Below are 27114 nucleotides of genomic sequence, written 5' to 3'. Positions count from 1 at the left end.
AACCCCCCCTTCCGCACACCTAGTCCTAGGCAACCACTGACCTGCTTGCTGTAATCATAGATTAGTTTGGCCTGTTCAAGTATTTCCTCCAAATGCAGTCATATAGTATTTACTCTTTTGAGTTGGCTTCTTTTGCTCAGCGTACAGATTTTGAGGTTAATAATCCATGTTGTTTCATGTACCCATTTTCTGCATTTTTCATGACCATTTATTGTTTTTTTTTTTTTTTTTGTACGCGGGCCTCTCACTGCCGCGGCCTCTCCGGGGCCTCTCCAGTTGCGGAGCACAGGCTCCGGACGCGCAGGCTCAGCGGTCATGGCTCACGGACCCAGCCGCTCCGCGGCATGTGGGATCCTCCCGGACTGGGGCATGAACCCGTGTCCCCTGCATCGGCAGGCGGACTCTCAACCACTGCGCCACCAGGGAAGCCCATGACCATTCATTCTTAATCCACTGCAGTCTGGTTTTTCGCCCTCTATTAGAACTGCCTTGCAAATTTACAAATGACCTTCATGCCACTAAACCCAATGGATCATTCCTTCTCTTGCTGACTTGTAGGGAGTATTTGCCACTGTTAACCTTTCCTTCCTTTTCTCTTGGCTTTCATGATACATTCTCTGCTTTCTTCTTTCATTGTAGCCATTTGTCTTCAGTTTCCTCTTCTGTGTATCGCTTATATGTTGGTGTTCCTCATGTTCAGACCTAGGTCCTTATCTCACACTCTACATGCTTTCCCTGGGTGATCACCTACATTCCAAGGCTTTAATTATCATCAACAGGCTAACTCCAGTCCAGCCCCCCCTGCCAAACTATAGACCCGTCCAGCGGCCAGACACCACCACTTAGGTGACTCAGAGGCATCTCAAATTCAGTGCATCGGGCTTCCCTGGTGGCGCAGTGGTTGGGAGTCTGCCTGCCGATGCGGGGGGCGCGGGTTCGTGCCCCGGTCCGGGAGGGTCCCGCGTGCCGCGGAGCGGCTGGGCCTGCGCGTCTGGAGCCTGTGCTCCGTGGCGGGGGGGCCGCAGCGGTGGGAGGCCCGTGTACCATTAAAAAAAAAAAGAAAAAAAAGAAAATTCAGTGCATCTAAAATGGAAACTCCTTCTTCCCCCATAAAATCCCTGGTGTTCCCTGTTAGTTCATTGACATTCTCACTTAGCCACTTAGAAATCTGAGTTATTCGAGACTGCTTCCTTTTCTTCACATCCTCAGCTAACTAATCGCTAAATTAGATTTTACCTCCTAAGAATCTTGACTCGCTATTGCTGCTACCCTAGCGCAGACCTCTTATCTCCTGCATCTCTTCTCTGAACCACTGCCCTCCCTAATTGCTCTCGTTAAATCCAAATTGTGCTCTTCAATCAATCCATATTCCACTATGTACAGATCTGATCTTGTCTCTCTCCAGCTTACAACCCTTCAAGTTAAACTTTAACAAGGGCCTGCAGGATCTGGCCCTTGCCAAATATCTTGAGCCACATCTCTACTCCCCTTACATTTGACAGTCTAGCCATACCGAAATTTGGTTCTAGGAGCCACGGCTTTCTTTCAACATTCTGCTGCGTGTGGCTTGCGGGATGTTAGTTCCCCGACCAGGGCTCAAACCCATGCCCGCTGCAGTGGAAGTGTGGAGTCCTAACCACAGGACCATAAGGGAAGTCCCCCAGAATTTGAATTTTTTAATCTACATTTAAATTAACAGGAACCATGTTTATAAAATTTGATGTTAGGTATGTACTCATGCCCCAACGATAATTGCAGTATTAAATTTTACTATATAGCCTTTATTTATTTACTATATTAGTTTATAAATTACAGTAAAATGCAGAGTTGTCTGCTCTGGATGGCTAGCAAAATGTATGCTACTTGTACCTATTCTAATTTTTAATTACCTAGTTTCTAGCATGTATAGATTAAGAGTATATACTGTTCTTATAAGTTCCTGTTTCCTTATGAGACCTTATTCCTGAAGGAATGGATATCATTGCTAGAATGTACACAAAGACATATTCACAGAGGTTTTTGTTTTTTCAGATAAGAGTTACTAAATTTTAAAAATTAAAAAAAGTTTACAAACAAAGAGAACAAACTTCTGTTAATGATAGTCTAGGTAATTTGGATTAACCCTTCTGTTGAAGACAGCTAAAAAACGTGGATGAAATTTTTTTTTTAATTCTTAAAATCATTAAAGAGCTATTAAGATAAGTAGGGAAATACTAGGCCAAATCTTAGAACACAAGAACCAAGAAAAGTAAGTGCAGCACACAAAGGCACATTTTTGGCTTCAGGGCATTTGCCAGTTTAGTAGCAATAGCTTCAGTATTGAAACTGACCTGTATTTTTGGTGGGATTATAGGGCTAGTGAGGCAAAAGACAAAGTCCAGGGCCCACCAAGGTGGGCTCACACTCACTTTAAACTAGGACCCTGGAGTTCACCCTCAAGTTTGAACTGGAAATTAAAAAAGCCCTTGCCAGGCTTTCAGACCATATTTTTGCCATTTTGGTGCCAAGGGAAATTAAAGCATTGAATTTGTATCACGGTGATCCTTGACAAGTACTTCAAGTTACTATCAGAGAAAAATAAAAATCCTCTCTGGAGAAAGATAGCATTAAGCCCTACTTAGGGCTTATATTATGCCTACACATAGTTTTTCATATACATGTTCAGCACACAAAGATAACTAGACACAGAAGAAAACAAGACCCCATAAGTGAAAACCAGGAAATAGACAACAGAAACAGAAACACAGAAAACATCAGATATTATAATTAGCAAACTCAGATTACAAAACAATTATGATCACTAGGGTCAAAGAACAGCCAACCTTGGGAATTTCATCAAGGAACCAGAAACTATAAAAAATGACTTAGATTTGAAAAACCAAATACAAATTCTAGAACTGAAAAACTAAAGAATTTAATGGATGGGTTTAACAACAGACTAGACACACTGGAAGGGAGATTAGTGTGAACCATAAATTTGTCAGGAAAAAAGCGTCAAGAAGGTAGCTTGGCAAGACAAGGTGGAAAATGTGAAGAGAGTAAAGAGACATAGAGGAAACAGTGAAAACTTTATTTGGAGGTCCAGAAGTTGATGAATGACAGTATTTGAGAATAGCTAAAAATTTCCTGGAATTGATAGATGTCAGTTCACAGATTCTAAAAGCTCAGTGAATCTCAAGCAGAATAAATAAAAATAAATCCACACCCAGATACATCATAGTAAGTTGCAGAAAACCACAGGCAAAAAGAACAAAATTTGAAAGCAGCCAGCTGTCTTCAAAGGAGTGACAGACTGAGAACTGACTTCCCAGGAGCAACGAAGGCTGCAGAATGATAGAATCTATGTGCTGAAAGAAAATAACTTCCAACCTAGAATATCCATCTAGAATTGAGAAAGGCAAAATAAAGGTCTTTTCAGATCAACAACAATGGAAGAGTTCCTTACCAGCAGGCCAACACTAAAGCAAACCCTGAGGCAGGGTAGGCAAACTTCCCTAAAAAGCTAGATAGTAAATATTTTAGTCTTGCAGGCCATAGGGTATGGTATCTGTCACAACCACTCAACTTTGCTGTTGTAGTGCAAAAAAACCACAGACAATAACAAATCAGTAAGCCTGGTGGTATTCCAATGAAACTATTCACAAAAATTGGCAATGGGCTGGATTTGATGGGTCAATTGTATATTGCTGACTCCTGTTCTAAAGTTTAAACATCAGACACAAGGGAAATGACCCCAGATGGAAAGGCAGAGATTCCAGAAAGAAAGCAGAGTGGTAAATAAACAAACATCGATTATATGAAACTTGGTTTTAAAAAACATAAAGAACTGGGAATTCCCTGGCGGTCCAATGGTTAGGACTCTGCACTTTCACTGCCGTGGGCCTGAGTTCCATCCATAGTTGGGGAACTAAGATCCCACAAGCTGCGGGGTGCGGCCAAAAAAACAAAACAGTAAAGAACTAAAACACATGCTTAACAAGAGCATGTATCTTGGGAAGAGGTTAAATGGAGTTAGTTTTCTAGGTTCTCTGTATTATCTCTCTGGGGGAAGTGTAAAGACTTTGATACATTAAAAACGCCCCTTATAACTTCTAGGGTAACTGCTAAAAGAATAAAAACAGACTAAAATTTTCAAACTACTAGAAGGGGAAAAAATGAAATGATTAAAAGGCAGACAAGAAAGGAGAGAAAATTAAACATAAAACAGGTGAGACAAATAGACAAAATAAGAGCTTTAAACTCAAGCACATGTGTAATTACATGAATATGAATGATTAAATGCTTCAATTAAAAGACAGTGAATATCAGACTATTGGAAAAAAAAACGGTTGTTTTAAAATAAGAGATACATCTAAAATGTAAGCAACCAGAAAGGTAGAAAGTAAGAGAGGGACAAGAACTAAAATCTCTTCACTGACACATAACATTTCAACATTTTAGTGTATTTTCCTCCTAAGGGTATTGTATATGTAATAGGGCATTCCTCTCAGACATATTAATTTGTAAATTTTTCTTTTATTGTAAGTAGTTTTCAAAGGATGATATTCCAAATATTGGAGTTGTTTGAATTTTCAGTTCTCTGAATAACTGGTGGGAAACTATCTGGTCAGTTACTAAACACTAGGATGATTCTAAGATTTTTGTTGGCCCAGTATGCATTTAAAGGGATCTTGGGGGAATTCCCTGGTGGTCCAGTGGTTAGGACTCGGTGCTTTCACTGGCAGGGCACAGGTGCCATCCCTGGCCAGGGAACTAAGATCCCTCAAACAGCGCAGTGCAGCCAAAAAGAAAAAAAGGATCTTGGTACTATGATTGTTATTTTACGTAAATTTTTTACTGATGTTGATATTAAATTATAAGTTCCAAGACAATGTATATAAAATCTTAATGAAACAAAAAAGTTTACCATTATTTCCTTGCAAAGTACCTATGTCTCATCTTAAGGAATTAATATTTTACAAAAAAAAAGTTAAAACCTCAGGGCAAGGCTCTGGGCTAGGATTTTCTGCTAGCTCATTTAGTCCTCACAACAGTGCTATAAGGTATGTATCTTCATTAGACATGAGATTAAGAAATAAATCGCTGCATGTCCCCACAGTTAGTAATCGGTCGACCTACATCTGGAATGCAGGGTGATGGCAAGCTAAGAACCCACAGGCTTGCTTTTCTGTTGTCAGGGCTGCTGATACACTGAAAAGGCCTTATCCTTCAAATTTAGCTCTCAAGCAGGAAAAAAATTCTCTACAAGATGACCTCCTTTCCTTTGTTAGAATACTGCTTAACTTTTATAGCTTCTAATTTAGACTAACAGCTTCCTGCTATATATATAAGTAACGATGACAAATCCGAATGGGGTAGGTGGCCTGTTTCGTAGTGCAGTAATTTCAGGCGTTATTTCCTGAACCTGATTTATTCCAGTTGGGGGTGCTTAAAGCCTCCTTGCATAGATTAAGGAAGATGACCCAGCTGTCAGATATCCAGGGCTCCTTCTGTAGAGGGTCGGGCAGCAGTGAGAAAGGAGTCGAGGCTACACGATTTTCAGGTGGGCCCTTGAAAACGAGTTAATCGGTCAATGAATATTCGTCAGGAATACGCCCGGATTAGCTCCTAAGACTGCTAACCTCCGTCGAAAGGACGGGTATGGTCTCTACTTACTTTAGACTCGGGCTAACCCTCTGGCACACTAGCTAGCTTGGGCTGGTTAGCCAGCACAGCGTGCAACGCTGCCCTAGCAGACCTGCAGCCTGGAGCGTTTTCGCGCCCGGGGCGGATCCGGCTCTAGGGTCCGTTGAGGCACCAGAGTCTCGCGAGATCTGGAGGGCTGGGGCGGGAGAGGCCCGCGTGCACGCGCCCGAGAGCCGTTAGGGTGGAACCCCTCCCGCACGGGGCGGGCGGAGCAAATACAGTTGGACGCTAGTTGGTGGAGCCCCCGCGGGAAACGACTAAGCGCGAGGAGCGTGCGCGCTCACGTCGCGGTGACGGTGGCGGCGAGCGGCGTCAGAGCTTGAAGGGGGGGTTGACGTCTTCTGGCGGGTGGCAGTGTTGGAGACGAGAGCTTGGTTAGCCGGTATTGCTTCTGTCCCAGGAACCCGACGGAGAGTGAGGGAACGAGGGTCGCTTTCGGGGGCTGCTGCCTTCCACGTACGCGTCGTCGTGAGGAGCGCAGCCCGGACTCTCCTGCAACCCCTCCAGCTCTCTTTTCCGCACGCCTCGAGGCAGCGGCGGCAACCGAGACAGCGTCTCACCTTCCCCCACCCCTTCCCCTTGTCCCCCCGCCCGAGAGGGCCCGGTCTGCGCCCCACCCCCGTCCGTCCGCTCGCTACGCCGCCGCCATGTCGGCGCAGGCCCAGATGCGCGCGATGCTGGACCAGTTGATGGGCACCTCCCGGGACGGTAAGTCTCTGCCAGTGCCCTGGGGGTGGGGGAAGGGATGGGGAAGGCGAGGGAAGGGTCTCCGCGGGCGCACCTGGGCTTGTGTGTGTGGCTGAGTAAGGGGCTCCTAGATTGGTAACACGAGGTCCCGGCTCCCGTCCCATCCAATCAGGGCTGGGCAGGCGGGCCTGGGGGGCGGCGACCGAGCGGATTGGCGGGAACTGCTGCCAATGGGGTCAGGCGGGGCCTGGAGGCCGAAAGGAGAGTTTGAGCCTTGAGTGTTGACTTGGCTGGGACGGGACAGCCCACGTCTCTTTTGCGTAGGCGGGCGGCCTGTTTTGTCGCTGATTAGGTACCTGCGGACCGCTAAAGCCTCCGCCCCCTGAACTAATTCCTTAACCCAGAGCTTTGGGATCAGTCCTCGTCGCCGCCTTCCAGAGTATCCAGGGAGAACTGGCCCCCATCAACCACCCCCTTACCTGGGTCCGGAGAAAACCTTTACTAGGAATCCAGTCCCAGGGATGAAACAACCATTCTTATGGGAAAATCTGACCCAAACCATGGTTTCTTGAAGCGGGTGTGTTTGGCCCATTTTGTGAAAAGAAGGATGTTACGGCCTGTTTTTTTCCGAGAGACCTCCATTTTGTTAGACAATTTAATAGAGGCTTTGTTCAGTAAATATTGACAAACCTTGCTTGTGCCCCGAATAGAACCATTTTGAAAATGTGGTGCCCAGTGAAGTAGAATTGAGGGGAAACAACGATCCTTTTAGGCGCTTAGGTTAGAGCTTGTATAGAAAACCACTAATGGCTGGATAGCTTTTTGTCATAGAGAATTTCTAGATAAGATGAAATGCTGATGCTTTTTTGGTGGTGATAATTAGTAATGTACTCTTTGATATTCGACTCAAATCCATGCTAATATGGAGGAAGGGTCTAGTTCACTACTTTTTCTCTTAAAGACAAAGCCAATACTTGCTCATTTTTGTATGTTGCTTGTTCAGGCAAATAGTTTCTTAGCCATTAAAGAAATGCTTTTTTTTGACAAGTTATTTAAATTGTTTGATGTAAGAGAAAAGGCACACTCAACTTTTTAGCAGTCGCTATTATAATTTCCTTGAATGCTTTGCAGCAAAATATGTGCGTAAAACATTTTATCGAATTCAAATGTTTTAGCAGTGTATACTTTGCATGGTTTTTCAGTGTTCCTAGTTCAGTTGTAATAAATACCCACATTTGGAACGTATCTTCCTAGAACGTATAGAAAAATAGGTGTAGATCGCAAACCTATTTGTGGTTGTGTAGAGAGGAGGCAGGATTGGGAAGGAAATGAATTTCATTTGTGTAGTAAAGCCTTGAAAGTTAACGTTAATTAAAAATGCCACTGGAGAAACTTATCAGTTACCATTTTTCACTTTTAGATAAGAATGGTTTTTTATAACATATGGTATTGAGAAGGGACTTAATCCAGAATCTTACCTAACAGAATAATCTTTGTAGTAAAATTATAGAAATCATTTCATTTAAGACATACTTTACATGATCCTTTTAATCCTAGATGGGTACCGTTTTGGGTACCTTCTGCATGGATTGAATTTCCTAATTTTACTGGGAGGGTAGTTGGATCAGAGTAACTACTATCACCTGATAAATTTCCAAACTAGGCAGCCAATCTAATATTGCAAAGCTGAATTAAAATGTGTGTGTGTGTATATGTATGCGTATACGTATATATATATATACACATACACACATATACGTACATATATATTTTTTCTCTATTTGTGTAATTAGCAGACACTTGGGTTTCTTAAAAATCCACTCTGCTTTGTATACAAATAAATTTATTTTTATGTGTCTGTTACTGGATTTTTTTTTTTCTTTTTTTTGCCTCCAGACTAAGAGGATTTACCAATGAACCCATGTTTACAAGTCCACGATATTATTTAGCTGAAATGACTGGATTTTCACTGCTGTGTTGGGCCAGAAGTAAGAAACATACTACTTTCAAGGAAAAGAACTGAATTTTTTTTAGATACCCAAATTAGTTATTTTATGTATATAAGACAAGAATCAGAGTATTCTTTTCCTTCTTACCAGATAGTTAATGAGTTTACATACTTCATCTTATGATTCAGGACCTTTAAATAATTAGGACTTTTTTTTTTTTAGCATACAGTCAACTTGAAGTTATCCAGGGATAGGGGGACGTGGATACCTTCCTGAATAACTCATGTAATTTGAAACCATATAATGGGAAGCTTTGTATTGGACACAGGAACAGCTTACAGGGAATGCTGTTGGGTGTCTTTGGTACTAAGAGGTGGAAATGGGGATCCAAGAGGTGGGAGAGAGATGGAAAAGGTAGGTAGGAGGGTATTCAAAGCAGCTGTGTCCAATTTTTTTTTTTTTTGAATCCCAGAGACTGACTATAAAGCAACCACTCATTTTGTCAGGGTGGCAGTAACCACCCCCTCAACTCTTAGTGTCCTGTCTGTGAGGGAATCTGAAGTGGCACAGGAGGCTGAGAGTACTTTCTCTTTTACCTTCTTTGCCCCCCTAATGAAAGATTTATTTCCTCTTCCCCTCCCCCAAATTAGAATTTTTAATTAGTTTCTTTTTAAACTCCTTGGAGATTTAAGTCTGTTAAATGTAACTTACTTTGAATTACTTAAGTCGGTTAATCATGTAGATTACCTAAACTTTACTGAAATTCTCAGAAATAGGAGTTTTAGTAGTGAAATGGAGAGGTAATTTTGGATCCCTGGGCACTCCCAGAAAGGACAGTCCTGGGTGAGTGGTGGAAGTGGGAGGCTTTGGACAACCAGAGGGCAGCATGATGGTGCTGGGAGGCTGGGCAGGGGGATGACCAGGAGGTGGGAGAGGAATGCATAAGGGAGGTGGGAGGGCCAAAGACAAACTTTGCCTTCTTTGCAATTTTGCCTAGGGCCCTGGTGGTGGCAACCGCCTGTGTGCCACTGAAAATCGTGCCGATGCCTGGCATACTGCATAAATGGAAGCAGGGTACCGCGTGAGTTGAAACATTGGTCACACTATATAAAGTTTGTATATGTGAATCAGTGTAACTCATACCCATGTAACTGGGGGTCTGACTGTATTTGGATTTTTCTGATAAGGCATCATGGGCTAAGGAAAAGAGCACTGGGCTGAGACTCAGGAGACCTGGTTTCTAGCCCCAGCTGTACCTCTAATTGTAACTTTGGGTAAGTCACTTAACCTTTTTTGCCTCAAGTTAAATCTATAATTTGTTAAATGAGAAGCCAAGTAATTTCCTATGTTATCCTCAAAAATGTTGAAAAATAAGTATATTTTAAGTTTTTTAAAAGGGAGGAACCGTAACTAGGTATAAATTAGTATCTTATTTTGTCTGAAGTTTAAGATACATTAAATTTTATAATTACCTTTGTTTTAGTTGTTAGCATTAATAGAAGGGAGAGGGGCAAGTTGTCTTCCCCGAACATACTCCATTTGAAAGCAGGGAGGAGCAGCACAGGAGAAGTCAAGCAGCAGTTCAGCTGAATTGTCTGTGTGATGGTTGGAGGAACCTAGTGTCCTCACACAGACTGTAGTTACTTTTGTTGGGTTGGTTTAATTGGAAGGATGTCCCTTAGCTAAAGCCCTTCTGCCAACAAGTGCAGTTTAGTTATGAGAAGTCTCTGGCCCTGACCCCAGAAAGGCCTTGCAAGGTTCCAGGGATAGGAATTAAACAAAATTGAGGGTGTGAATTTAGATTATATCCTAAGTTTAGCAACTAAAGAAGTTACAGAAGGTAGTTTTGGGGATTAAATACCTCTTAATTGCTTATAACCCTTAAATGGGAATAGAGACCATCTCGTAAAAGGTTACACCAGGCCAGAAATGGCATCTGCCCTCAAAAACAACCAGTAGACTAATGGAATTCAGATTATAGATTAGAATTTTATAGCATAGTTAGTTGTCCGTTATGGTTAGGGAATGGTTAGGGGAAGTTGAAGCTTTCAGATAATTTTAGCTGTTTTTGATGGTAATCCTTCTGACCGTATGATGTTCTTGCTCAGTTAATAGAGTACATTAGTCATAATTTAATATTTTTGCTGATCACGTATATATATGGTAGTTGTAGTTTATGGGATGTAAAATTAAAAGGATATGCATCCTAGGAGATACCCAGGAAAATACAGTTCAGAAAATCATTTACTTGTACCTAGTACCTAGTTTAGTGATATGTAACTGTTGAACCTATAGGACAGTATGACCTCGCTGGCTTTCTGCAAAATAAATTATTGAATCAACGATTGAAGTAGCGTTTTCTTCAGTGGATTTTTTTCGTAAAATCATCTTTACTGTAATCTGTGTTCCTTGACTTGTCATCAACACTGAGAGCATTTTCTTTTCTTTTTCTCTCATTAACATAATGAATCATATTTATTTCTTGGTCAGTTGTAAGTCATTCTTCTATTCCACTTGGATTGTTCATTTTAAGTGAAGGAGGCATAGCCTTTAATGTGCAAATATACATTTTTTTAAATAATTATGGGCTATATCTAACTCTAGAGCTTGTAAATTCTTTAACATTATAAGAAATTTTAGCAAACATAAGGTTAAGTAGTTAAACGTAAACTTAAACAGAGTTTTAGTAAATATTTGATTTTATCGGAAGTCCAGGCATACCAAAACACTGAAAACTCTGTTAACACCCACATAGTGAATCCATTTAAAAAAACTTTAACTCACTTTGAACTCTGAAAGCTATTTGTCTACAGAACAGCCCAGGTGATAATAATATCACCTCTGACAACTCTGCATTGTTCTTGGATTCTCTACAGTTGTTTAGCTCTCCTCAAGTAAATCTATGCTTCTAAGACATTTCTTTTGCTTCGGGTAAAAAAATAAAAGCAAAGAAAAATCATTTTGTCTGTCAGTCCATAAGCTTTATAAGCAGCAAGTAAATACTTTGATTTGGTTTGGGTTAGATGTCATATAAGGATAAATGGTAGTGAGCTACATGTTCAAGATGGGTAGCAAGAAGTCAAGGGCAAGTAGGTTCATGGATGGGGGTGAGGTTTAGTGAGGGTTTCAGTACCAGGTGGTTCATATCAACATTAAAGCTTGATGTCCCTAATGGTTCAGGCAAGTTTGGGGTTGCAAAGATAGGCAGAGGGCTTAAAACAGTAAGTGTGGCCAAGACTAGATAAATGAAGCAGGTACTCCTCAAGAATGGAATTCCAGAAAGGTGCTTGAAATGTTAGTATATTCATTGAGGACACATAATTGATTGTATACCCAACTTAATAGTCAGTCTACTGAGAAGTTGTAGACTGTGAAGATGAGGAAAGTTAGAACATTTTGGGGAGAAAGAATGAGGGAGTGGGAGGGAGGGTAAGTTTATGACAGGAATCTTATGGATTCAGCACCTGCAAAAAAGTCATTCTGTTCCTTTTCAGTTTAAGATCTCATACACTAGCAGCTGCTGGGATAGAAATTAGAAGGCAAGGCCAAAATAGATCAGTTAATCAGTTTTGTAAGATTACTGAGGATAGAGAGAAAAGTAGTTTGTAAAAACTCTGAAATTGGCTACAGCTTAGTGTTTTTGTTTTAACTGAGTAACTTATGACTGAGAAGTCAAAGCCATTAGAAAGTAACATGTAACTCAATCAGCTGAATAAATGTTATATTTTTCTATTTAACATGGCCTAGAGAAAGGAGTCTTCAAAACTTTTTTCTTAAAATACTCTTACTAGATACTGATCCTTATGTTCTAATTTAGTTGTGAACCATGTGCAATGATGTTGACCTCTGTGATTCAACATGAAAAGAATTTAACCAGCTGCCCTTGCTGAATCTTTTGTTATGTCTCCTGAATGCATGGTAAATTGTTTTTATTTTCTTGAGACCTCAGGTTTCTGCCGACATCAGTTTTCTCTTTCAGAGTTAAACTCTCCAAAGCTTTGCTTTTCAGTAAAATAGGTTGGATATTTATTGGATAGTATCTACAGTATATATACACCTTGCTGTTCAGCTGCTTCTATATTCTGTCCTACTACTATGATATACCATATACACTTTTCAGTTACTTGAGGGTGTGTTTTAGATCAGGGTTGGCACTATGGCCCACCTGCTTTTTGTAAATAAAGTTTTGTTGGAACACAATCATGCCCATTTGTGTATATATTGTCTGTAGCTGCTTTGCCTTACAACAGCAGAGTTGGGTAGTTGCAACAGAGATATATAGCTGGTAAGCTTAAAATATTTGCTATCTGGCCCTTTAAGAAAAAGCTTTTTGACCATTGTTCTAGATCAGTGTTTATCAAAAATGTGGTGCCCAGATCATCAACCTTAGCATCGCCTGGAAACTTGTTAGAAACACATATTCTTGGACGTACCACCCCAGGCCTACCAAATCAGAAGTTCTGGGGATGGGGGCCAGCAATTTGTGTTTTAAGAAGCCTTTCATGTGACTCTGATGCACATTAAAAGTTTGAGAAACTCTGTTGTGGATAAATGTTTCCCAAATGTAAATCACATATATCACCTGTACTATTTTTTACCCTGTTTTCTTTTTGTTTAATTTTTTATGTCAACTCACTTTCTGAAAATTTAAGCTAATTTTAAAATGAAAGTTTATGTCACCAGAAAAATAAATACAATGAAAACAACATGGTGTTATGAGATAACTAGAGTCTGTTGTCACTTACCCTATGCTAAAAATTAGAACTCATTAGCTGTATTAAGTACGTACTAAGCACCAAGTGGAAACTTTTTTCTTGCCTTAATCATGATAAATAATCACTAGTGATTGAGTGGTGTTTAAAATGTCATGTTGGTGAAATCATATAACATCTAAAATTATTTTTTGTCCAAATCCTGTACTTTAGGAAATACTGTATTAGTTGCTCATATGGAAGGAAAGCTGCTTGAACTGTATATACCTAAGCCACTGGGTAGAAATGACTTTTCCTTAGAAATAGACAGAAATACACACCCATGAGATGGAGAGATATAGAAGTCCCCAGAGAGGTCCATCTAGACTTCTGGGATGAAATTACGTATTTAGCTTCATCTTACCTTTCCATTAATGTTTTGGTCCATGGTGGTCAGCAATTCTGCAGGATTTCACCAACTTCTTCCACAGTGGGATTGTGAAAGGTGCTGGCTGTGAGAAAAGCTGATTATCAAAGAAAACCCCTGGACTAGAAACTGGGGGGAAGTGCTGTGATTCTGCATTATGGACCGGAACCAGCAAGGCATGCTTACTAGAAAAACAGTTGATTCACCTCAGATTTTAGAATTTTGAGAAATTCTGGTATGAAAATAAATCAAATGATTTAATTTGCCTCATAGCATTAGAGGGAATACTTCCCCAGACGTGGTGTTCTGATACTGGCCGATGTGTTTTAGGGTGTAGTAATTGATAGGACTAGAACCTGAATATCCCTAGGTTGTTGAGTTGCTTCACTTTTTTTCTTGCTTTCTTTTTCTTAGAGATTATGGACGTACTTGCTTCTGTTGTCGTTTGACTCTGCAATAAAGTAGTGACATAGGACTCTAATTCTCGAGGGACTGAAAGTCCAGTAGGGCGTGAAGATTGCACATGAACAGTTACGTTTATTTTTATTTTATTTTTTTTTTAACCGGTACGCAGGCCTCTCTCTGTTGTGGCCCCTCCTGTTGCGGAGCACAGGCTCCGGATGCGCAGGCTCAGCGGCCATGGCTCACGGGCCCAGCTGCTCCGCAGCATGTGGGATCTTCCCGGACCAGGGCACGAACCCACGTCCCCTGCATCGGCAGGCGGACTCTCAACCACTGCGCCACCAGGGAAGCCCAGTTACGTTTATTTTTAAGTGATAAATTCTGTGATACTGATTGCATATAGGTGTCTAATTTTGAAAAAAGTTTTAAAAAACATAAAAGACCACCAAACACCTATAGGAGAACAAGTGTTATTTGTTCATTAAGTAAAGTGTTACAAATGAAGTCGCTCATGTTCTCCTTCACAGTTTCAGTCCTTTCCCCCAAAGGCAATTCTTGTGACTATGTCACGGTTTTCCAGTTTTCCTGCTCTGTTGTTTCAGTAGTTGTAAGGCTCAGTCTCCTTCATGGTAATCTCTGTTTTTCATTTTAACTTCCTTTATCATTGAGTTGTCTGTTGCCTCTGTCCTTTGATATTCTTATTTATTTTTCCTTTTTATTTCTTCATTAGTTTTAGATTTGGGGAGGCTCTGCTTAGCGTTTATAGCTATCACCAACTATGGAGAACTTGTCTCTAATAGACAAATCAGCCAATTACTTTTTCTTTGGTTCTTTTCAGCTATTTCCTCATAGCCAGAGAGAGCTTTCGTTACTTCTAATTTTGTGTATAAAAAGTTCTGGATGATAGAAGGCACCAGATATCCAGAGTAGGAGTATTATTGTATCAGAATTGCAGTTCTGCAAGTAAGTATCAAAATATGAAATTTAGCAGGCTGCAACTTTTTAATGACTGACTTCCCTTTATGACATATACCATAAAACAAATTGTATATAATCCACTTTTAGGACTAAATTTGTGGGTAACTGTTTATTCAGGCTTTTCTAATGTGTGTCTTAAATCTAAGAGGAGGAATATGTTGATCTCCTAAAGCATATATCCCCCTGGAAGAAATGTGATGGCGTTGAGCCCTGCCAGTGACCAAGATTCTGTGCTTGTATAATGAGGGAAGATAGGGTTGTGGCAGGGGTGGAATAGAGCCCTTGGAATGTAGCTACTTCAGTATTTCTTTCTGCACATTTCCTTCACCATTCTGTTAGCTCTTAAAGACCCTGAGCTTTTCGTCCTGTTACCAAGGCTGTTTCCCAGTCTCATTCCTTATTATTTTTTTATATGGATTTTCATAGACAAGTAGGCTGATAGATTTAAAAAATTATTTTAGCATTATTAATCTTTGGTCATATTCAGCAAGAATGAACTTGTTTTGGAAATTTCTTCTGCAGTGGGCATTGCATTTTTAAAATGTCGGGCTTGTCATGGTGATTATGGTGGGGGTGATATTGGTACCTATTTGTAATGATAAACCTGTAGGACCATATGAAAGAATTAAGAGGGATGACCTTTCAGTACCCTTATTTTTTGCATTTTCTGGGGGAAAGGAAAGCCTCTACTAATACTCAGTATGATTTTATAAGTTCTGTTAGAAAGAATGACTTGATATTACATTTGGAAGGGAGAATGCCTTAATTAGTTTTTCCCGCTGCCATCTTTGGCTGAGTATTTTTTCTTTCCTTTTGTAATAAATGTATTCCTGAAAAGTTTGACATGTATCGAGTCCTATTAAATGTTTCCAGAGCATCAGTAATCATATAATGTTAAGACATGGTAGTGAATCTTTTCATAAAATAAACCCTATACTTTGTACTATATAAATATACAATGAATTAAACTGTATTTATTAACAAGGTAACATGGAGTAATAAGAGTTTTTTCTTTTAAGGTTATTATAAAAGGGTTCTTATAGGTGAGCTTTAGGCTAAATTCTAAAGGAACAACAAAGGTAGGTGGGAGATGTTAGTGGATTTGGTGAGACTATTGGAGGAGTGTGTAAAAATGATCGAATTTGTTCTTTGCTATAATAGTTACAGTGAAGCAGTAGCTTTTATCTTGGTTCCACGTGAAGACATAGGGGTTTACTTGTCCATATGAAGACATGTGTTTTCTGTACAGGACAGGTCTCTTCCTGCTCTGTTACTAGACTAGAAATTGGTCTTTATATAGTTCCCACATTATTATGTGGAGTCCTAGCTTATGTTGTAGGTAATAAGAAGGTGGAACATTTGAAGATTTGAGGGCACAGGGAAATGAGAAGCTTTAGGCTTATTCACCTCTCTTTCTAGCTCTGGCTTTCCTTTCACTGAGAGGGCATGGAATTTATTTCAGAGGGAATGTGCCTGCCCTGTCCCAAGCCAACAGTGACACGTGGCCCCTAACAAGTATGCCTGTGGGGAGGGCTTTGGTTGTCACATTGGAGAATGTGGGAGAGCTTTTCCTCTTCTGGCCCCATTTATAAACTAGGATGCTTCCATTTGCTTTGTGTGCTGTTGAGTTTTCTCTTCTCTGTTTTCTCTAAGCTAAGCTCTTAGCTGATTCTGTACAAAAGAAATACTAGTTGTTTTTATAAATTGCTTGCCATTAATGCCTGATAAAATGCGGTAAAATAAGGATTCTGCATACCATTATATATGTCAAATATTACAAAGTTTAAGGTTCTTTTGAAATTACAATACTAAACTCAGTTCACTTTTGCTTAGCCTTCACAGTTGTTGATCACATAGCATGGTCATCCACTCACAGCTTAAAAAAATACAGGGAGCATCGGAGAGAATGGGTAAAGTAAAATTTTGATGTTTTTAAAATAGCACCTAAATCTATGAAAGTTGATTTGATTTATTGTTTGTATGGGTGGGAGAGGGTGGTTGGCGCTGGAAGGGAGGGGGTGGATATTGGGAAAATAGCATGCACCATGTAAAATGATGTCAGATACCATCTAGGCTAAGATTTTTAAGTGTTGCTACTACAGTTTAAGTCTGTTTCAGAAAGGGCAGGACCATAAAATGGCAGTGTTGGGATTTACAGTGGGTTTATCTTTCCCTCCCTACAGATTGAAGGAGATTTTGAGAATAGCAATATTTGAGTAGTTTGGACAGAAGCCTTCTTTTTAGAGTGGGCTGTCCATATTCCCTGAGTAAAACTGCCTCAGTAGCACCTCATACTCTGTTAACGTGACTGAAAGACCTTGAGAGGAATAATATTTATTCTAGTTTTTATTGTATACCTATGACTCAGGTGTTCTCAAATATAGGTTATGATTCATGAAACTCATGAAGAGGTTGAACAACAGAGGTTAAGAGAGTTGTTACTCTGAAGGTAGTTGCTTGGTAGAAAAAACATTAATAGAAATTTTGATGCTTCCATTCAGATGAAGAACACTTTTCCTTTCAAAGTTCTAAATCAAGTTTTTAATCTCAAATCTCATCATTATAGTTATGTACAAAGCCTAATTATTTAGTATTACGGAGGTCACAGAGAAGAGAGCCTGCCATGTTTTTATGGAGAGGGCATTTTGTTGTTGTGAACTCAAATAACTTGGTCTAACCCCCGCCCCATTATTTTTAAACTTTTTTCTTTGTTTACACATTTAAAATCTGGGTGCAGAAAAAATTAAATCAGATTTTACCCTAAAAATATTATTCTTGCCCCAGCTTTGCTATTCCCCTACATGAAGCCATTTGCCAAAGCCAGATACGACTTACTTATTGTTTCCCAAACCTTCCTGCCTCTATAAGCTTTGTCAAAGGTATTACCGCCAGTTTGGAATGCTCTTCTTTCCCCTTTCCTTTGGTCTAAGTCCTGTCTTTCCTTCAAATAATGGCTTCTACTCATTGCATGAAGCCTTCTCTAAACTCTTCAGTCCTTGGTGGTCATTCTAGTCTTAGAATTCCTGAAGTACTACTATTTGGTAGTATTTCATCCATTACAAACATTCATCTGGCACTTGGATCATGCTTCCTTTTGTATTACTTGTTACTGCATTTAAATATCCTGTTTCTCTAGGAAAATGAGGGGCTCCTTGAGGGTAGAGAGCTTGTCTTAAATGCCTCTTTGTAATCCCATTGCCTAGCACAGAGGATATGTTCAGTATTGGGCTTGATTCTATTATTTGGATCCAATATTAGTGTAACAGAGCAATTGTTCTTTTAACTTAGGTTATTTTTATAACGAATATATACCCAGAAAACCCAAAGATAAAGTACATTGAATTAATAAAGTAATTCCTTGTATTATAAGGAGATTTGGTTCATATTTGTTCCTTATTAATTATAGTTTCCCTCTCCCCCCTCCTTTGTTTTTTAGTGGGTGCTGTTTTACCTAGTTTCTTTTGAAAAACATGGTTTGGGCCAGATATATTGACAGTTTATATTACTAGTATTTTTATTTTAAAATTCTTTGTTGGTTTAGCCAGATTATACTTTCATGGCTTAAGCCCAAATAAAATACATTTATTAAATACTGTACGGTAATATAGTCAAATTATTTTAAAATGTTAACCTTAAAGTCTCTCAAGTAAAATTTAAAAAATATCAGTAAACATATTCAGTTGCTAGTACCTCTCAGGGTATTTCTGTATCTCAAATTATTAGGAATTTTATTATTTCATTGTTACAAAGATTTCTGTCCTGTACAGGCTGATATTTGATAGCTGTATTTATTGTGTTTGCTGCAGTTATCAAATGTTTATAGAGCAACCATTCGTATGTAGTGAGGAGTTATTTAAAAATACTTTTTGGCATTTATAGAAACTGACACTTAAAGGTCCTCAGGGATGATTTTGCTTAGTTCATATTTGGAATTGTTCTCATTTTATCTGATAGCAGTGTCTTCAAGGCACATATGTCTTAATATTAGATTTATGTCGTGATTTCAGAGGAAATGTTTGACTAGTAAAACTTCAGAGAATCTTGATTTTAGTCGAAGGCCTGGCTTGTCATATTCTTGAGCCATTAGTTTGACAAAGCACTGAAACAATACTGCTGTTGCATTACTGAAAAACTTAGAAACTTGTAGCAGGGAGACTTCTAGATACGTAAGTTTTTTTTTCTTCAAAAATTTGTATTATCTTTAAATTTCTTAGCATAATTTGGGTACATGCGAGAAAGCAAAAAGCCTCTAATAAAGCATTGCCATTCTGGTGTGAGCTCATCAGAGTACCATTCTGACATGAGCTTAAGGCCCTCACCAAAGTCTTGATGAAATATACTTTATAAAAAAACATTTTTCAAAACCCCAGTTTGCCCAAGGACCACTTTACAGAGCTCCAGCCTTGGACTTTTACCTGTGATCAGTCATATTCTTCTCTAGGGTTACACTTGTTAAGTCAATATTTTAGAACAAAACAAAACAAAACAAAAAACCCTGATTTTGTTCACTTTTGTTTTCATATACAAGAATCTTTACAGTCAACATGTACTTCTAGATGCTATATTGAAATTGCTGGCAGAGTCTATTCTATACAGACTGAACAATCTGGCCCCTTGTTTTATTTGTAAAGGTTCAATGTATCTATGCCTGCCTACTTCAGTCTGCAAGGGAGTGTCAGAAAGGCCCCGCATTCGCCGAGCCGTGAGTTATCACTAACTTTTCAGATGTGTTAATGAATGTGGAACAAAAGCAGTTGTGTTTAAAAGGAAAAAAGGACCATCAAAATAACCTTTATTATAGTAGCAGGCGTGAACACTAAATTAATTATTCCAAATTGTGGTGTCAAAAATAACCTACTTTAACTAGAGACTAGCCTCTAGAAAACCTATTGTTGAACTGCTCTGAAGCTATCATTTTAGCTATAAATTACTATTCTTAAAATTTTATAAACCTGGTTGTAAATGAATATGTTCTTTAAGTCTTTTTAACCAAATTAAAACAATTTGAACAAAATCTTACCCCGCCTAAAAATGATAGTATTTAGTTGACTTTGAGTTAAGCTCTTCAAAATAAGACCATGTGAAAGGGGTAAAGTTTTAACCTTTTTTGTTATTCACATGTGAAAAACAAATTAATTTAGATAATTGAATCACTTCCTAGATGAAAGTTTTTAGTTCAGTGGTGTTTAAAGTCTATTTTGGTACCAACAGTTCTCGCTTCAGTAATTCACCAGTAGGTTTTCATTCATCAATGACGATATCAGTTTAGGGCTAAAAATAAAACACGTTCATTTCCTAGGGCTTATCATTTTACTTAGAGGAAATGTCCTTAAGAGTCCCCCTACCCCCCAAAGAGATTCTAAGCAAAAAAAATGTAACTAACATCTATATTTTGTTAATATAGTTACCTTTCTTTTTCTTAGATTCTTTAAAGTTTTGAGTAGATAGGCATATTTGATTAGGTTGGGTGCTTCTGTTGCTTAGGAGGTGTATTATGTTAAATGAAGACAGAATGAATTTAAATGTACCCGGTTTGGCCATATATAGCACAGACTACATAAAACTTGGAGGTGTGGGACCTTTGGAGGCATTAAAGTTAACATTTCATTTAGGCAGTATGCCTTTGTTTGACTGGTGTGTAAGTCCTTCTTCCAGGTTTGTACGCTCTTAAACACGTTATTCTACCCTCTCTAACTCCTCCCAGCAGCAAAAGGGAGACACTTCAGCTGGAACAAAATAGTGGAAGAAATGGCGTCTGGGGTTCAGTGGGGATTCGCAGTGTGTATGCAATGTTTGCAAGATTACTTTTTATGTTTTTCAATTAATGTAAATAATTAAAATATAAATCAGTGCTTAGTGTCAAGTAGGGAACATTGTATACCAGTAGAAATTCTCCTAGTGGGTCTGCTGCAAGTCACTTAACCTCTTGGGGCCGCAGTTTCCTCATCTGCAGTATGAAGGAGTTGGACTCGATAATCTTTAAGGTCCATTCCTGCTCTACATGCTATGCTTTTCTGAAGTACTCTGTTTAACAGAATGCATTGCTTTCCCACTTTGACTATTTGAATTACATGTGCAGTACACATACTGCAACTGCATGTTGTCTAAAATAGTTTTTCTGTAGGATATTATATAAAAACTAACCCCTCTTGAGCTGATTTATAAATGTGTGTGTGTATAGCCACACATACAAAGCTAGTGATGGTAGGGCTCTCAGAAAACAAATATCTTCCAGTTGTCTAACCTTGAATGTTATTAACTTTCCTCTATTACAGGAGATACTACTCGTCAACGAATCAAATTCAGTGATGACAGAGTATGCAAGAGTCACCTTCTGAATTGTTGCCCCCATGATGTCCTGTCTGGAACTGTACGTGTTTATTAAATCTTTTGTTTTGTTATTGGTATACTACGAAAACAAACTATTTGATAAAGTCTTAATTTCGTGTCACATTATTATTCAGTGATTTTTTTTTTTAAACACTTGTTAGCGCAGCAATTTGCATCCCTTATATTCAGGTTGATAATTTAGATCTGCAATAATTGAATTCCTCACAAAAATGATTGCTGAGTTTTACTTTATAATTTTTTCCATTCTTCAGAGCAAGCTTTTAAAAAGCATTTCTTATTTGAAACATAGAGGCAGTTATTATACAGCAGTTGCACTTTTAGTTTAGAAATAATATAAATGATTTTTTTGTTGTTGTTGGTACGCGAGCCTCTCGCTGTTGTGGCCTCTGCCGTTGCGGAGCACAGACTCCAGACGCGCAGGCTTAGCGGCCATGGGTCACGGGCCCAGCCGCTCCGCAGCATGTAGGATCTTCCCAGACCGGGGCACGAACCTGTGTCCCTTGCATCGGCAGGCGGACTCTCAACCACTGCGCCACCAGGGAAGCCCTGTAAATGATTTTTTAAATTGTTTACTTCACTGTTGAGCAGAGTAGACTTTCATCCAAAACAGTATACATTTTTATTAAGATTTGTGCACATTTGAATATGGAAATCATTGTGGGGAAAATATACTGGTAAATACTTAAATTTACACAATTTGTGAGTATCGTTGTCGGTTAAAATTCACGTATATTGCTTACTCCTAATGATGTAAAGCTCACTTAATTTAAGTTCTATATCTAGTGATGTTGGTTAATCTTAGAGCATCATTTTAATTTGGTAGATAAATCACATGATGATGGACCTATTTAAATGGGACAGAGGATTTGATTCCCTGGCTTTTGGATTTGATTGAAATGATAACTCACTTTCAAGAGCTTCCATTCACAAGGATAGCAGAGGAGGGCTGGTAGGGCCTAAACATTTAGCTGACTTTGTTATTTGTCTGAAATGAAGAAAAGATTTCAAACTTCCATTTGCAGAAGCAATGAGTTCCCTTAATTAAAGTTGTCTAAATTAGTGGTTTCTTCTTCTTTTTTTTTTTTTTGGCCGTGCCACGTGGCATGTGGGATCTTAGTTCCCTACCCAGGCATGGAACCCGTGCACCCTGAAGTGGAAGCTCAGAGTCTTAAAGAGTGGTTTCTTCCTGATAGGAGGAGTTAAATACCCCAAATACATAAGTATCAAGGCATTTTTGATCAAAAACACCACTTTTTCCAATAGTAAAGACCGTCGAAACTATATTATGTTAAAAGGAATAGAAGAGCTAACATTTAAAAAATATGTAATACTTAAATTTTTTTAAGTATAATATTGAAAGGGAAGACATCCAGTTTCTGAGCACTTGAATTAGGACTGTGACAGATAATTAACCCTGATATCTGCTCTTTAGAATTTCCATAATTAAAGTATTTTCTACTCTGCTATAATACAGTTGAAATCTATAATATTAGTAATTATCTGTAGTATTATTTGATTCTTCACATTTATTATTAAATTTAACATTTAATGATATTTAAGGCTAAATTGTCACTTCAAATGAATTTTGAGGATAAGATTAATTGATAAAATGGCAGAATTTAAATTTTTAGTACTTTAAAACCAGCCATAGCAAGACTTTGACATATTATTATATTCTTCAGGTATGGCATTAATAATAATGAAAAAAATCTGACATCACAATTGTACTTTTACATTTTATAATGTATACAGTGCAGTCACATTCATTTATTTTTCAAAATAATTCTGTTGGGTGTATGTTCCATAGTTAGCCTTAATGACAGTAAAGTGATTTATTCAAAATTATTTAGTTGTATTGATTTAAGGTAAAACTGGAACCAAACCCAAATTTTCTGAGCTGTAGTTCTATTCAACATGTTTTCTACTCTGTAGGTAATACTTAATCCTTTATCAAGTTAAAAGGATTAGTGTTGGTCTTGGACTTTCTTTCTTATACAATTCTTGCTGGATTTGTAAGAAGCACATTTTTTCAAATTTTAATATCTCTGAAATATGCATCTTAAAATTGATGATAGAAAAACACTATTTTAATTTGTAACATTTTTCTTATAGTACAGAATTTAATGATGAGGCTTAAGATTGATGGTGTCTTGGATCACATGAAAAACAGTTAAGGAAAGCCCTTGGAAAGGCACTTGCCAGGGAAACACTGTATGAGAAATATCTCCTTTTTGTCATCTTAATAGGCAAGAGATTGTCATATGTAAGGATGGGGTTAAGTGGTTGTGAACCTCTTAAGCAGAGTTTTAAGGGCTGGCTCTAGGACTTTGTAAGAGTCCAAGGTTGTCACAGTGTGATGTCCTTGAGAACTTGAAATCATCCACAGAGTGACTTTCTCATGATTCTTATTACTAAAAAGGGCTATTTATAACAGTTTATCCTATGTACAAATGGTTTGTAATTATAGAGCTCAGACTTCTTTAGCATCCAGTCTCTGTAGAACACACGCTGTTTTGGCACGGAATCTAATAGTTCACACTTCCGTGTGTTGAAGATGCTTGTTTATTTATTTATTTTTGATGTTAGATCAAGGATGAAAAGAACTAAATTGTAACTTTTTATAATGCTTTTTCTTTGTTATGTAACTGAAGGTTGCCCTTTAGTTTTCCAGACCTTGTTCCTCAGATCTGTCACTTCCAGCAGAATATGACTCATCAATATTCTGGATTATTTAGCAGAATAATACACAGAAATATATTCTTTGGCTTATTATTATTATAAAAAGGTTGAACTTTATACTGAGCACTTGGAGATGAAGAGTACCGTTTCTAAAAATATACTCATAACTGACAGTATGGAATATTTTTGGAATTCAGCTTTTTTTAAAATATATTTATCTTTATTTATTTATGTTTGGCTGCGTTGGGTCTTCATTGCTGCTTGCAGGCTTTCTCTAGTTGCGGTGAGTGGGGGCTACTCTTCATTGTGGTGTGCAGGCTTCTCATTGCAGTGGCTTCTCTTGTTGCAGAGCATGGGCTTTAGGCGTGCAGGCTTCAGTAGTTGTGGCTCACAGGCTCAGCAGTTGTGGCGCACGGGCTTAGTTGCTCTGCGTCATGTGGGATCTTCCCGGACCAGAGATAGAACCCTTGTCCCCTGAATTGGCAGGCGGATTCCCAACCACGTGCCACTAGGGAAGTTCCTGGAATTCAGCTTGATGAAAATGCTCCTGTTAACATTTTACCATTCTTTAGTCTGGTACTCTGGTATAACTAACTTTTTTTTTTTTAATTTTATATTGGAGTATAGTTGATTTACAATGTGTTAGTTTCAGGTATACAGCAAAATGATTCAGTTATATGTATATCCATTCTTTTTCAGATTCTTTTCCCATGTAGGTTATTCTGCTATAACTGACTCTTAAGCTAACAAATTAATTAGAGGAGGTAAAATGTAGAACAGAGAATCAAAATAATTGTGTGTATATGTATCTTTAGATTATGGTTTTTATAAGAAGCATGAATATTTCTATAATTAGGAAGTTTTTATATTTCAAAGGCATGGATTATTTTCCTGTTCATCCAGAATTTTTTGTTTTAGTCTCACTCTTCTCCTCCTTTGGAACAATTAGTTTTCTCCCTCTTCTATTTACCATGCAGAAAGTAGACAGCATCCCCTTTCAGATTTAGGCAAAACAAAAAACCTAAGTACAGTTGTCCCCCTCCCCCCCAAAAAAATGAACCACATTATTTCTGGCACATATATTCCCTAAGGAAAGATAAGTATATTGAAGAGCTTAAAAAAAAATCTTTCCATTTAGTTCCTAGTGATCTAGGAAAAGGATATATGATAGTAATAATTTACAGAAGGCATTAAATCTAAAGCAGAAACTTGAGATTAAGATCTGCAGAGATGGAAATATATACTCTCATAATGCATCTATCCTAAATTCAGAAGTGGCCACTACTAATTCTTATAGCCTTCATCATAGTATAATTTTAGTGTTGACAGGCCATCATGTTTTCTAGTGTAAGGCCATCATTTTTTTTTTAACATCTTTATTGGAGTATAATTGCTTTACAATGGTGTGTTAGTTTCTGCTTTATAACAAAGTGAATCAGCTATACATATACATACATCCCCATATCTCCTCCCTCTTACGTCTCCCTCCCACCCTCCCTGTCCCATCCCTCTAGGTGGCCACAAAGCACTGAGCCGATCTCCCTGTGCTATGCAGCTGCTTCCCGCTAGCTATATGTTTTACATTTGGTAGTATATTTAAGTCAATGCCACTCTCTCACTTCGTCCCAGCTTACCCTTCCCCCTCCCTGTGTCCTCAAGTCCATTCTCTATGTCTGCGTCTTTTTTGTTTTTGTTTTTGTTTTTGTTTTTTGCGGTACGCGGGCCTCTCACTGTTGTGGCCTCTCCCGTTGCGGAGCACAGGCTCTGGACGCACAGGCTCAGCGGCCATGGCTCATGGGACCAGCCGCTTTGCGGCATGTGGGATCTTCCTGGACCCGGGTACGAACCTGTGTCCCCTGCATTGGCAGGCGGACTCTCAACCACTGCGCCACCAGGGAAGCCCTGGCCATCATTTTATATAGATAGAAAAAATTAAGGTTCAGAGAAATTGTCTTTGTCAGATGTCTCACAAAGAATCACAGTATATTATACCACACAGGAATCTTAGGGTTATTTTAATCTGAATACTTTTTAAAATGTTTTTTGTTGTGTTGTTAGTTTTTTTAGATAACACAGTTACCTAAGACAGTGACTTTAAGATGTTTCTGAAATGTCCTTAGAGGTACCTCATTCACTGAGGACCTGAGGACAGGCCAGTCCTTCCTATTTTGACGGGAATTTTTACACATTTTAAATACAGGGATTTTTCCATGACATTTTGTTTTTATAAAGAGAGTCTGCAGCTCTGAAATAGAATTTAAGAAAAGCTGATATTGTGAAATACTTAGGGACAGGAATATAGTAAAATTTTATCTGCCTTTTGAAGTGATTGGATGGGAGTATTTATTGGTTGTCAAAAATCCTGAGTTGATTTTACGGTGTCCCCAGTAGGTTCTGGGTTTTATCCAAAATGAAGTTTATTAATTGAAACTCCTTTATTGCTTCTCTAACGCTTTCTTTTAAGGCCTGGTTATAATCAATTCCTTGGATACCTACAAACCTGAACTTTAAAACTGCTGAAGTCTCTTTGATAGTACAAATTTAAAGGAGCCATGAAAGTTTAGAGAAGCAGAATAAGTGATAAGAACTAAACCTACACAGAATTTTCTCAGCCACTCAGTAGAACGTAAGTTTCATAGTAAGGGCAAGGACGTTTTGTTCACTCCTATATCCCCAGCATCTAGAACAGTGTCGCTCCATTGTGTTAAATGAATAATCAATCACCCAGAAGTAGAAAGTGAAATAAATGTTCCAAAAGCTAACTTTGAGTTTCAAAAATTAATGACTGTGGAAAAAGTATTACCTTCTAACAGATAAGGAGCTGGAGGGTATTCTTTTTTTTTTTTTTTTTTTTTGCGGTACGTGGGCCTCTCACTGTTGTGGCCTCTCCTGTTGCGGAGCACAGGCTCCGGACGCGCAGGCTCAGCGGCCGTGGCTCACGCGCCCAGCCGCTCCGCGGCATGTGGGATCCTCCGGACCGGGACACGAACCCGCGTCCCCAGCATCGGCAGGCAGACTCTCAACCACTGCGCCACCAGGGAAGCCCTGTAGAGTATCTTGATATTGAGTTGCGTATCAAAACATGACAGCAGTGGTTTCACATGCAGATGTGAGAAAATTAGTTTATAGACAGTTTAAACTCATAACCTCTTCTCCGGAAAGGGTTTGTTTTGGGATACTTAGGCGTTTTTAAACAAATGTTTTTAACATTAGCCCAGGTGGTCTAGTGGTTAGGATTCGGCACGTTGACTGCTGTGGCCCAGGT

At 38.7% G+C, this 27114-nt stretch overlaps 1 protein-coding gene across 18 annotated transcripts in view; it reads left to right on the top strand.

Annotated features, from left to right (window-relative positions):
• LUC7L2 (LUC7 like 2, pre-mRNA splicing factor) overlaps positions 1–27114 on the top strand; it is a 70429-nt gene that overhangs the window by 6694 nt on the left and 36621 nt on the right. For 4 of the 18 annotated variants that reach the window (XR_009565250.1, XM_060305242.2, XM_060305241.1 and 1 more), the window contains one exon: positions 21095–21189. Coding sequence is in view for 14 of the 18 variants with exons in the window: in XM_060305242.2 (XP_060161225.1) it covers positions 21095–21189 (95 nt within the window). In the remaining 4 variants the exon portion in view is untranslated. The other 14 variants (XM_060305246.2, XM_060305248.2, XM_060305249.2 and 11 more) reach the window with 14 other exon arrangements.

The sequence above is a fragment of the Globicephala melas genome, chromosome 9 (genome assembly GCF_963455315.2).
Source record: "Globicephala melas chromosome 9, mGloMel1.2, whole genome shotgun sequence".
NCBI lineage: Eukaryota > Metazoa > Chordata > Mammalia > Artiodactyla > Delphinidae > Globicephala > Globicephala melas.
This window is presented reverse-complemented; position numbering and strand designations above follow the sequence as displayed.